At 46.5% G+C, this 13,333-nt stretch overlaps 1 protein-coding gene and 1 non-coding gene across 2 annotated transcripts; one reads left to right on the top strand and one right to left on the bottom strand.

Moving 5' to 3' along the window:
• Nucleotides 1–7,868: 7,868 nt before the first annotated feature.
• On the top strand, nucleotides 7,869–7,959 carry TRNAR-CCU (transfer RNA arginine (anticodon CCU)). The gene has a single exon. It is a non-coding gene; the product is annotated as a tRNA-Arg (tRNA).
• A 2,397-nt stretch (nucleotides 7,960–10,356) lies between these two features.
• MSGN1 (mesogenin 1) lies at nucleotides 10,357–10,923 on the bottom strand. The gene has a single exon (XM_026014959.2). It carries the CDS (start codon nucleotides 10,921–10,923, stop codon nucleotides 10,357–10,359), a length of 567 nt encoding a protein of 188 aa, XP_025870744.2.
• Between the last annotated feature and the right edge of the window lie 2,410 nt (nucleotides 10,924–13,333).

Genomic DNA, 13,333 nt, shown 5'->3' on the forward strand with positions numbered 1-13,333 from the left:
TGGGATCACCCGCTTGGGGCTCCCTGCTCAGTGGGGAGTCTGCTGCTTCTCCCTGCCCCTCACCCCTGCTCCTGTGCTTGCTCAATCTCTCTCTCTCTCTCTCTCTCTCTTTCAGATAAATAAAAAGCTTTTTTTGGCTATTGTGGCCATTGCTGATAGAAACATCGGGGTGCAGGTGTCCCGACGTTTCGTTGCATCTGAACTGGAGGGTATTATGCTGAGTGAAATAAGTCAATCGGAGAAGGACAAGCAGTGTATGTTCTCATTCATTTGGGGAATATAAATAATAGTGAAAGGGAATATAAAGGAAGGGAGAAGAAATGTTGGGAAATATCAGGAAGGGAGACAGAACATAAAGACTCCTAACTCGGGGAAACGAACTAGGGGTGGTGGAAGGGGGGAGGAGGGCGGGTGTTGGAGGGGAATGGGTGACGGGCACTGAGGTGGACACTTGACGGGATGAGCACTGGGTGTTTTTCTGTATGTTGGTAAATTGAACACCAATAAAAATTAATTAAAAAAAAAAAAAAGAAAGCAAAAAAAAAAAAAAAGCTTTTTTTGAAAATAAAAATAATAGATAAAAATCTTACTGATATTAAAAAAAGGCATTAAGAACAATTAGGAGGGATCCCTGGGTGGCGCAGCGGTTTGGCGCCTGCCTTTGGCCTGGGGCGCGATCCTGGAGACCCGGGATCAAGTCCCACGTCGGGCTCCCGGTGCATGGAGCCTGCTTCTCCCTCTGCCTGTGTCTCTGCCTCTCTCTCTCTCTCTTTGTGTGACTATCATAAAAAAAAAAAAAAAAAAAAAAAAAAAAAAAGAACAATTAGGAGGTTCATTGCTTGAAACAGGTAAATGCCAATTTCTTTAGCTTTCATAAGGCAATCTCTAGAATAAAAAAGTATAGTAACTGTCTATAAGGAAAGCTAGTTCTACTTTGCATTTTCAGTTTGTCCATACTGTTTGACCTTTTTAAAACAATTTTGTTATATGATTAAATACTTAATAATTCCATCATCTCAAGACTGAAATAAGGGCAGCAGCTTCTTTCTGTAGTTGAGCTGGGATCTCTGTCTCCAAGATGGATCATTTATAGGGAGCACAGTCTCTGACATTAGGGGACCACCTACCCCCCACACACAGCCCGCCACCCCACTGTGGGGAAAAGTCATGTAAGGCTAACTCTCCTCCACTAAGCTTGCTGATTTACCTTTTTGATAAATTTTTTTGTTTTGTTTTGTTTTGTTTTTTGTTTTGTTTTGTTTTGTTTTGTTTAACCAGAGCTCTTTGACTTGAGGCGAAAGAAACTAGCATTTACTCCATCAATCGTTGTGCATGGAATTTAATGGCATTATCCATTTAATCTTCACACCTGGCCTGGGAAGTAAGCTCTGCCCCCATTTTGCAGATTAAAGACTTCATGAATTTTGTGAGTTTGGAGACATTGCTCAGGTCCTTCCCTAACCCACCACTTCTCACTGTCTCAAGTTCTTAGGCCACAGAACTGGAGCCCCACGGCTGTTCCTCTGCCTTGGTACCCAGTCTGCTCGAAGCCTGGCTGGGAGCAAGGGATGTCACCTTGAAGCCCAGGAGCACGACCCCCAAGGTGTGTGCTGGAGCATCCCCGACTCCCCCATTCGCTCTGCTCTTGGCTCTCTTCAGTCCAGGACCATGTCTGCAGGATTGCCTGCTCCAGCCGGAAATAAAGTTTCCTGATTGGATTCTTTGGTTTGCAGCCAGAGGGCCTCCCTGGCAGCCCAAACATCTGTCCGTGGCCTTCACAGTGAGCCTGAGTTGTGGGGTGACCTAGAGCAGCTGGATCGGGAAGAAACGACTGGATGCCTGCTGGCTTGGGAGACTTACCTGCAGCTTTGTCCCCAAAGAGGAATGGCAGGGCATTCCCAAAGGGGGGGAAATAGCATCTGCTTCCAGCTCCTGCTTCCACAAAGCTGCTACCAGGTCCTTGGCATTGCGAGACACGCCTGGAGCTCTGGAATAGGAGCTGCTATTCCCTCCTGGTATTTAAAATCCACACACACAAACAAACAACAAGGCCCTAGCATTTCTCTGACACCTTTTGCTCCTTTTAAGTAGAGCCCTTTATAATGGCACCTCCTGGTCCCTCTGTCCCCCCAGGGGCCCACTTTGGCACCTCCAGCCTGGCTATCCCCCTGGGGGGAGAGGTGGACAGGGAAGCACCAGAGTAGGATGGACTGAAGGGGCCTTGAGAACCAGAGACCCAGGGAAGTGACTGGGGCAACTTATTTGATTTCCTAAACTTATTCAACCCTGGGATTTTTTACTAGATCCTTCCCAAACAAGAAAACTGCGAGATCAAAGGCCGGGGAGGCATTTGTACTTCCTTAAATCAGCTATCAACAGAGAAAGAACTCTGTCCCTCCCCCTTTCCTGGAATGTTTCATTTTCAGTGTTAATCACAGATATTTCCTGTGTTCAGAACTGTCCCAGACAATCAATCGTTCCTCCCGTAGGATCATCATGCTCTAGTTTTACACTCAGGTTCTCTGTGTGAAATGAGGGCAGTGCCGCTGAGAGGCCCAGGTGAAGCCCTTTACTAGCCACAGACCCCAGGCCATTTGCTTTACCTCAGTGAGCCTCATTTTCTCATCTGTAAAATGGGGATGATGGCAGCAACCTCACAGCCCTCCTGGAAGTATTAGGAAGAGGCAGGCCCAGGGTAGGCGGTCTGTTTGTGGCAAGTCTTCACTGAAGTGAACATTTCAGAAAGAACAGAATGCTTGGGGACTGATCAGTATTTCAGAATGATGTCTTTTGCACTAGCTTTTCCAGAGCTTTCCAAAACGAGGCCCACCATTTCCTTCTCACCACTCCTGGTCCCTCCTTCACTCTACTCCTCAGTTCCTGTAAGAATGCTCTGCTCTCACTCCCTTCCTACCCCTGCAGCCTCCGTTCTCACATCCTGTAACCCCTCAACCCCTCCATCTGTGCTTCCAATTCCCAGAGTTCCTGCACCTATGCCACTGTCCTTTCTCCTCAATCAGGGAATGCCATTTATATCTTACCACTAGATCTAAGAACAGAGATCCTGCCTCTCTCCCAGATACCGAGTGCAGGCCAGGAAACATGCCATGAACTCCTGAATTCTTCTTCAGTGCATAAATTCATCTTCATTGCCTACCTTAAAGAATGAGTCAAGCAAAAAATAAAGGTATTTGCTCCATTCAATCCCTTAGCTTGGCATTTGATCCTTTACAATCTGTACCCAAACACCCACAGCCCACATGCCCACGTGCTGTGCCTCTCGCCATTCCTGCTTTTAAAAAAAAAATAGATTTTATTTATTTATTTGAGAGATAGGGATGAGTGTGGTAAGGGGTGGATGGAGAAGCAGACTTCCCGCTGAGCAGAGAGCCCGATGCGGGACTCCAGGATCATGACCTGAGCCAAAGGCAGACACTTAAATCAACTGAGCCACCCAGGCGCCCCCATTCCTGCCTTTGTACCTCAGCTTTGCTGTTCTTTCTCCCTTGACATGCCCCTCTGCCCCACCGAGATCCCAGTGACCCATCTAGGTTCACATTCAGTGCCAGTTTACCTACAAGGCCAGGTGCCCCAACCAACAGAACTCCTCTCTCCTCCCCTCATTCCCACTGATTTGGGACACCTTTGTAAAATTTCTTCTCACTTTATATTTTGCTTATAATATGCTTATTTAGGGATAGATCTAGCCCCAGCTCCACTTAAACATCTTGAGAACAGAGACCACATTTTGCCCTCACAAGATTGTCAGAGGGCTTGAACAAGATCGCATAGGTCAAGAAAGATCACAGTGTCACTTGTGTTTAAAGTTGTGGCATCTTGACCACCCTGCACTTGTTTGTTGCCGCCAGGCCTCATACTCAGCCAGCTACACGTGTGGTTCATAATCTGCAGCACCCAGATGATCAAAAGAGTGAAAGAGACCTCAAGCCAGTCCACATGAGTGCTGTGCTCACAAGTGGATAGGATGACCATTGAACGAATGTACCCCGCAACTAAAGATTCTGGCTTTCTCTGCTTAATCTCCCCTGCCTCCCTAGGCTGGGCAGGGGTGGCACAGAACACAGGGAGGGCCAAGTACCGAAGGATGGGGACAGTGGGGAGAGGAAGGGGTGAAAGACAAGACTCATGTGGGTACAACTGGGGAGCAATTTTTTGCAAAGTTTGAAATAAAGGTGCAGCAGGGGCTGTGAGATACAGAGGAACCAGGCAGGAGAAGAAAGAAGGTTTGAAGCATTATCACTCTAGACTGGGTTTCTCCTTTGTGGGCAGGAAAGAAGTACAGAGTGAGAAGTACAATAGGAAACCCTTGAGCATTTAGTAACTGAGCCACATGGGACACTGCCCATCATTTATTCTACATGTGTTATGTTCAACACCCGGTCTTTTTTTTAATTTTATTTATTTATTTTAGAGCAAGAGAGAAAGAGACACAGAGAGAGACCATGAACAGCGGAAAGGGGACAGGGGGAGGACGAGGGAGGACTCCTTGCTGAGCCCCATGGGCACATCTGGAGCGGTGGTCAGGGCCAGTGTGGAGCATGACTGCTGAGGAGTGAATCCTGGGTTTGCTGCTGCTAAGTTGCACAGTCTTGGATAAGTTTTCACCTCTCTATGCTCCAGAGATGCATAGTCCTTATCTTATCTTATCTTATAGGGTTGTTCGAGTAGCTAGCTCTTACATCAGAGCGGTTAAAATAGCTATTTCATGTAAAGTACTTAGAACGGTGCCTCGCAACACCTGGGTGGCTCAGTCAGATAAGTGTCCATGTCCTACTTCAGCTCAGGTCATGACCTCAGGGTCCTGGGATGGAGCCCCTGCGTCAGGCTCCCTGCTCTGCGAGGAGTCTGCTTCTCTGTCTCCCTCTTCCTCTTCCCTTCCCCTATTCATGCTCTCTCTCTCTCTCTCAAATAAATAAATATCTTTTAAAACAGAAAAAAAACAGTGCTTTACCCAAAGTAAGCACACAGTAAATATTCATTGTTATTGTTGTTATTAGTATAACTGCCATATTAAGCTTTGTTATTTCATGCCTAAATGAAACTGAAGGAAAAGAGTGTGTAAACTGTAGTCCCTAAAAAAGGGTATTTCTTGAAATCTAGTTTATGCTACCCCTGGAGGCATACACTCGCCCCAAAGTTGTTACAAAAGCCCCACACTTTTCTCGCATTCCATTTTACAAGAGAGAGAGAATGATCATGGTCCATGTCGTGTAGGAGGAGACTAGAAAGGGTATCACAATTTAAAATACGCCCTGATCTGCGTAAATCCTAATAAGTTTGTTTGGACCAGGCAAATGCAAATGTCAACTTTTCCAGATGGGAGCATGGGCTTGTGGGAAAGGCTCAAATGCAGAGACTTTCTATTGTTTGCTTGCTGCGTTGCTGGCACATGGAGTTAGAATTGCCAAGGAATGAGTCAAGCGGACCTGATGGGACCCTGGGCTCGGCACCAATTATGTGACCTTGGGCAAGGTGACTTGACCTCTCTGACCCTGTTTCTTTATTTACAAAATGGGCTAATAATAGCCACGTGCTATTGTTAGCTGTCAGGTTTAAAGGAGAAAAAGTATGTAGAGACCTTGGCCCTGAGCCTGACATCTCAGATGATGAATCCATAATGTTGTTGGCTCTGCTGGGAAGAGCCCAAGATGGTGGTTTCCTACAGCTTCCCTGACCCCAGCCCTCCCCTTCTCCCCACTTCACTTAATGAAGACTAACAGAAGTCAATAGAGTTCACTCACAGAAGAATTTAGTGGGAGATTATGCTCAAGGAAGGAAGGTCAATAGTTTCCAAACCCAAGAGGCAAATAATTATCTTTTTTTCTCCCCACTTCCTCAGAAGTTCTTTGCTTTCTTCCTTCTCACAGTTTAAGGGCCTTTTTGGAACCAAAATATCAATATCGAGTCCTGCCAGCTACTCTAAGAGGCACAGTTTGGGCTTCAAGATTTCATTCTTGAGGTAGAGAACTCTCAGATTCTTAGAGAAGGACAAGAGGAGGCTGTCCTCAAGCCAGTCTGGGGTCAAGGCCCTGCCCTTTCTGCAGCCTGGAGCATGTCAAGGAAGCAGATGACACCTCAGAGCAGACACATACCAAGCTACTGGAGCAGGACCCCAAAGGCAATGACACCAAAACTCACTCGCATATGCATCTCCTTTTGCTATTGATTTTTTTTAATATTCAAAAGTAAAGGTGATTCCATCACCTTACTTGTCGCTTCGCGAAGGATCTCCCCTACCCCTGCCCTGGCCTCTCTTCCAATTCGCTAATGCGACAGAAACCACAAGAAGAACAAAGAAACCTCAGCCTGGTGTGAATTGTGGAACACTTTATTGAACACGAATGAACAGAAGTCACATTTCCTCAGTGGTCAGTGCTAGGTGCCAGCAAGGAAGTAAAAGGAATTTCGGAGGAAATGTTGGGGACAGAGGCAGAAGTTCAAAGGGAAATAATTTAGAGAACAAAATCAATGACAGCCTCATCAGAAATGCTTCTGATGGTTGAGAGAAATGAGGGTCCCAGTGATGGGGAAGCAGAGAAAGTGTCGAGAACCCCCAGGAGGGAGCGTTTGTCCAGAAAGCTCTCCACTGCCCAGCCCACGGTGTCCTGGGGTGAGCTGGAAGGAAAGACAGCATGACTCAGAAGGGCCTGAGCTTTGGAGTTAGAGCTGAACTCTTGAGATAACCAGTCAACCATATGCCACTGGCTAATTGTGGTGCTTTGTGCTACTGAGCTGGCCCAGATCTTGATTCCCTCATCCTCAAGATGGGACCAATAATGCCCAGCTCCTGGGGTTGCTAGGAGGGTGACTGAAATAATAGATATGAATAAATCTGACCACCACATAGTAGACCCACACAAATTGCAGTTCCCGGTCCAAGCACCAGAAATAACTTCTTCCTATTTATGACTTTGCCTGGGGCCAACTGCTTCTAAATGCTCCCTAGAGGAATCAGGGACCTGATCCAGCTCTCCTCCCCACTAAGGAGGCATCTTCCCTGAGAATTGAGTCAAATGTTGATGCACAGCTGCCTCTCCTGGACAGGACTGGAGCTGCAGAGCCAATCTGGGGTGGACTGCAGCTGTGCCAAGCTGGGGCCTTGTCTGTGTGATGAGGCCCAGAGCCAGAAGCCCCCTCCCACAAAGCTGTCACCTTCTCCACATTTTCCAAATGCCTCCCCGTCTGTAGACACCTTAGGAGTCCTGAGGGCCAGCCCAGCTAGTAGATGAGTCTGTGGCTTTCCAGATTTTTGGAGATGAGGACAAGCCACTCCAATTCATCCACAGTACCTGGTCCCCAGGGCAACCAAAATTACCCAAGCTATTTATAAACCATTCTTAATCCTTGAGCTTGAAAAAATCAAAAGCCAAGAGCATTTGGGTCCCACTTTTAAAAATGGCAAGGAAAACAATGATTAAACTAAAACCTGATCAAAGGCTAGATATCCCCTTCCCCAATTACTATCTTCCCTAATCCTCCTCCCAACACATGAAAACACACACACACATGCATACACACAAATACATATACATGTGCACAAACATACACTCTTACATGAATATCTATGCATCCACAGGGCAGAGTCCCTTGAAGAAAATCTTGATACTGTCCAACACATTCTAGTTTATTCTATAAAGCAGCGGCAACAAATATATGAGAAGTTGATGAAGGTTTGCATACATAGAACGACATTTTAATGACTGTGCCTCACCACAACCTACCACCTCTGATGACAATGTATACTTATTCTTCAGTTATGAAAGCACTAATCAGAAATAAAGTTAGATTCCTTCTTTGCACTATAGATAAAAATAAAATGCAGGTATTTTAAAGATACACATAGAGGCGCCTGGGTGGCTCAGTTGGTTGAGCATCCGACTCCTGATCTCAGCTAGGATCTTGATCTCAGGGTCATGGGTTCAAGCCCCATGCTGGGCTCCATGCTGGGGATGGAGCCTACTTAAATCATAGTGCAAAATACGTATATTTTTTAAAAAGATACGTATATAAGTAACTATAAAAATATTTGAAAAACTCAGAACTCAGAACATTTGAATAGGCTTGGAAATGGGAAAAATTAAGCAAAAGGAAAAAACACGTAAGCCATAAAAAGGGGAGAGTTTTGATCATATATAAAAATGAAAAACTTCATAGAACAAAAAGATACCATAATCAAAATGATAAATATATGATACTGTAAGCAAGGATTATGACAAAATGATAGATTGCGAGAAAACATTTTCAATATGTATAATGTACAAAGAGCTCTCCCAAATTAACAAGAAGACAAGTAACACAATAGGAAAATAACAACATAGACCAACAAATTACAGCAGAGTAACCAAAATGAATAAACGTTGCACAAAATTAAAAACAAGTACCATCTCAAACAGTAAATGGGGAAATTAAAGTTAACACAACAGTAACCTAACCATTTTTTTAAATCCATTGAATATTTAGAAGATCGGTCATATCCAGTAGCAATGTAGGAGAGCTGGTTCTGTTGCATCTTGTTAGAGGGACTGTAAATAACTACAACCTTTTATAAAAGTCATCTAATAGTCTTCATTTCAATTTAAAATGTGCATTTACTCTGATCCAAGAATCCCATTTCTGGGGAATTGCCAGGCTATTTAAAATATCCGTGGATAAAGCTAGTTGGCTGTGATGTTTGTTACAGCACTTTTTTGCTAACTGAAACAACCTAAATATCATTCAAAAGATGACTCTAAACAAATTATGCAACACCTGAGCCACGACACATTGAACCTCTGATATCCACTGCACGCTTCACATGTGTAGCTCAGAGCAAGCCTGTGCTTCCATGTCCTCCTCTGGAAAATGAAGTTGACAATGGTACTTCCATCCCATATTAATCGTAAGAAGGACTTTTATTATGTATTGCTAAGTGTAAATTTTTTTAAAAACAATTTTCAGAATTAAAAGCATTTTGTATATGCCTCTATTTATTTGATGTGTTTGTATCCACAAGGGCAAAAAGTGAAGGAATTCTACATTAAATTGTGACACATCTACTGCTTTTGTTCATGGGTCATTACAAAGAATAAAAAGCCCTAATAGGAAAAGAAGTGACTGGAAACATTAACAGACTACTCATTGAAACAAAAATGCAAATGGTTAATAACCATTGGGAGAAAAATGCAGCCTTAAAAAAAAAAAAAAACCTTAATTCAAAGCCCACTTTTCAATGCCCTGTGCCACTCACAATGGCCAAGCTGAGGGCGTGCATCACCCACTCTGTGAAGCAAGAATGTGTGTTCCTGTATAGGTGCACATGGGTGGTGAGGGGAGGCAGGGAGGGGAGGATGTGTGGGGAAAGAACCCCTAGTCTCTAAAGGATTCGACTAGAGATGGACCTGAATTCTAATCCCAACCCTTTCACTTATATATAGAATTAGAATAGTCTCTTACTCTTTCTGAACCAATCTCTTCACTTGAGAAATGAATGAGCAAAGGGATTCAGTGAGGTTATTTTCATACCAGGCTGGGCACAGGGAGTGCCTGCCCCCCCCCCCCCCCCCGCTGCCCTGCCCTAGGCCCACCCTATGGTGCTGAGTCCTCCCCCACTTCCTCCTCCTTCCTACCCTTTCCCAAGCACCCAGCCAGAGCAGCCTCAGGTCCCCTGCATGAAGAAGAGGCCCTGGCCTTTGCTTCACTGTATCCCAGTGTAGCCTGCCTGCCTGTGCCTTGCTATTTAACCATGGTGTTAATTCCTTTTGCATTTATGTGATTTGGATTCTTGCAAAACAAAAGGCATGATTTTAGTTAAACACATACACACACACGAGCACACAGACAAAATAGAAACAGGAATGCTGTAGCCCTTTACTTGATACGAATCTTTCTAGATAAGAATCCAGCTGTCACACTGGAGGCTCTACAAGACAGGGGTTCCGTCAGCCACAGACAGCAAGCGCCCCACCACCACCACCACCACCACGGAAACTGGGAGAGAAGATGAATGGTAACAATTTCACATTATTGACAAAATGCATCTCAAATCATTGACCCTTTAAGATACCTCGGAGGGGCAGCGAAAGGCAAAGTTATCCACCTCTTGGCCAAGGGGCTGGGCTCCCGACAAACCGTGGAAAAACTAGCAGCCAAATAGCCTGCTCCTCTGGCTGTTGAGTGTTCTGGTGGTTCCAACAAGTCCAGTGGGAATTCCCTTAGAACCTTCCAGGCTCCAAAGCCCCCAGGCTTACTATGTGTGTATATATATATAAAGAGCCCCACTGTGCGCTGTTGGTCCGCGAGCTAGTCCAGGTCTCTAAAGCGGGGGGCCCGGGCCGGTGGGCATCCGGGGGGCCGGGCTCAGGCGCTCTGGGGCCGAGGCTCCCTCCCGCCGTTGAGGAGGTCCGTGAGCTCCCCGATGTACTTGATCGTGTACTTCAGGGTCTGGATCTTGGTGAGCGGCTGGCCCCTCTGGCTGTAGACGGGCGGCAGGTAGTTGCGGAGGGTGTGCAGCGCATCGGCCAAGGTCCTCATCCGGAGCTTCTCCCTCTCGCTGGCCTTGCGTCTCCGCTGCACCGACATCCTGACCTTGGCGCCCTTCTGGGCCTTGGGGCCAGCAGCGCCCTGCAGGTAGGCGGGCGGGAAGGCCAGCATCTCGTAGGCCACCTGCACCCCGCCGCCCCCGCCCCCGCCCCCCGCGCTCGGGGCGCCTCCCAGCCCACGCGGCAGCCCCGGGGCAGCAGGCGGGGGGGAAGAGGAATAGGACTCGAGCGACGGGGCCGGGGACAGGCTCTGGGGTGGGGAGGCCTGGCTCAGCTCGAAGGGCCCCCCTCTGTGGTCCCAGTCCCAGGAGGACAGCAGGCCCGGGCTGGCGGAGGGGCCCAGGCCCTCTTCCAGGCCGAGGAAGGGCTCCCGCAGGGTGTCCATGCCTGGGGACAGACAGCTGCAAGTGAGAAAGCAAGTCGGGCCGCAGCTCCCTTTTATGGGGGCGGGGTGGGGGGAGAAGTGATGAAGTGGGAAAGGGGGCCGGGTGGGGGCAGTTCAAAGGAGACACCCGAGGACCGCGATGGAAGATGAACTCTTCAGGTGCCACTTTCTCCTCATCGATAATTAGCATCTTCCAGCTAAAATGTCTTTAAACAAAAAGGCCTCCGAGAGAAGAAAAAAGGAATTATCTTGTTGTAACTAAACCAATTAAGGCTGCATAACTAGACTTAGCATTGTCCTGTGGAACCCATTAATGAGGGAGCCAAAGAAAACAAACCTGGGGCAATTTGCAGCCCGGAGGGGGTGGCCCAGGGCCCTGGATGAGAGCAGCGGGCGCCCCAGAAGGCCTCCACCCTCGCCAAGACCTGGATACCACAGAGCAGATGGGGTGTGCAGGCAGAGGAGCACAGTGCTGGGGGACAGGTAACCCCGCTGGGCTTGGATTCCCCAGCCTGTCGAGTGCAGACCCTGACAGCTCTCACTTCCCAGGGCTGTCAGGAGGAGGGCACACAGCAGGCTACAGTGAAGGCCTTTCCCCCTCGCCCTCCACTTCTGCACACCTTCCTGGGTCTGGTAGGGTGCAGACTCCTGCCTCCAGCACGCCCACACTCAGAATGACAAAGGCCAGCACCCCCAGTCCACCGGGAGCCTCAAGGAGCAGGAAAATATCCTTCCAGAAGCTCAAAGCCCTTGCTTTAACTGAGCAGCCTGGGATTCCCCACAGCAAACAGGCACCATGAAAAGGAAAACCCTTTTAAGGCAGGGAGTTTGCAGAATACCTGGCATTTTGCCTGCCGAAGGTCTTTTAAAAATCCAGCTGCAGTGTCACACCTTGTTTTTTGAAATGTATAGAGGAAGTGTGAAATTAACTGGGGAGCCTGTTTTCCCCACCATCGCTCCAAATGCCGCTGAATGTGTTAAGTTGGATGGTCTTGCTAGTTTGCTTCACTTCCTACCGTGCTCTGAGATAGACCCTGTGTGTTGGAACGAGGTCTCAGATTCCCCATTTGTCCCATGAACGTAACCTATTCTCCACGTAGCTAATTCGACAAATGAGTATTAACATCAGATCCGAGTGAGTTATGTATCCAAGTAGTAAGCACATGTGCGTTAACATGGTTACGTCCCTTTGCAATTACTGAAAAGAAATGTCAATGGTCCAATTAGAACATTCAAGGTATTTTTTAATTCATTGGGTTCAGGGAAGAAAAAGCTAGAGCAGATAATCCATAGAAGAATGCTCCTGCATCCACATGCAGAAGAATGAAACTGGACCACTCTCTTTCACCATACACAAAGATAAACTCAAAATGGATGAGAGATCTAAATGTGAGACAAGAGTCCATCAAAATCCTAGAGGAGAACACAGGCAACACCCTTTTTGAACTTGGCCACAGTAATTTCTTGCAAGATACATCCACAAAGGCAAAAGAAACAAAAGCAAAAATGAACTATTGGGACTTCATCAAGATAAGAAGCTTTTGCACAGCAAAGGATACAGTCAACAAAACTAAAAGACAACCTACAGAATGGGAGAAGATATTTGCAAATGACATATCAGATAAAGGGCTAGTTTCCAAAATCTATAAAGAACTTATTAAACTCAACACCAAAGAAACAAACAATCCAATCATGAAATGGGCAAAAGACATGAAGAGAAATCTCACAGAGGAAGACATGGACATGGCCAACAAGCACATGAGAAAATGCTCTGCATCACTTGCCATCAGGGAAATACAAATCAAAACCACAATGAGATACCACCTCACACCAGTGAGAATGGGGAAAATTAACAAGGCAGGAAACAACAAATGTTGGAGAGGATGCGGAGAAAGGGGAACCCTCTTACACTGTTGGTGGGAATGTGAACTGGTACAGCCACTCTGGAAAACTGTGTGGAGGTTCCTCAAAGAGTTAAAAATAGACCTGCCCTACGACCCAGCAATTGCACTGTTGGGGATTTACCCCAAAGATTCAGATGCAATGAAACGTCGGGACACCTGCACCCCGATGTTTCTATCAGCAATGGCCACAATAGCCAAACTGTGGAAGGAGCCTCGGTGTCCATCAAAAGATGAATGGATAAAGAAGATGTGGTTTATGTATACAATGGAATATTACTTAGCAATTAGAAACGACAAATACCCACCATTTGCTTCAACGTGGATGGAACTGGAGGGTATTATGCTGAGTGAAATAAGTCAGTCGGAGAAGGACAAACAGTGTATGTTCTCATTCATTTGGGGAATATGAATAATAGTGAAAGGGAATATAAAGGAAGGGAGAAGAAATGTTGGGAAATATCAGGAAGGGAGACAGAACATAAAGACTCCTAACTCGGGGAAACGAA

This window comes from Vulpes vulpes, chromosome 8, assembly GCF_048418805.1.
Source record: "Vulpes vulpes isolate BD-2025 chromosome 8, VulVul3, whole genome shotgun sequence".
NCBI lineage: Eukaryota > Metazoa > Chordata > Mammalia > Carnivora > Canidae > Vulpes > Vulpes vulpes.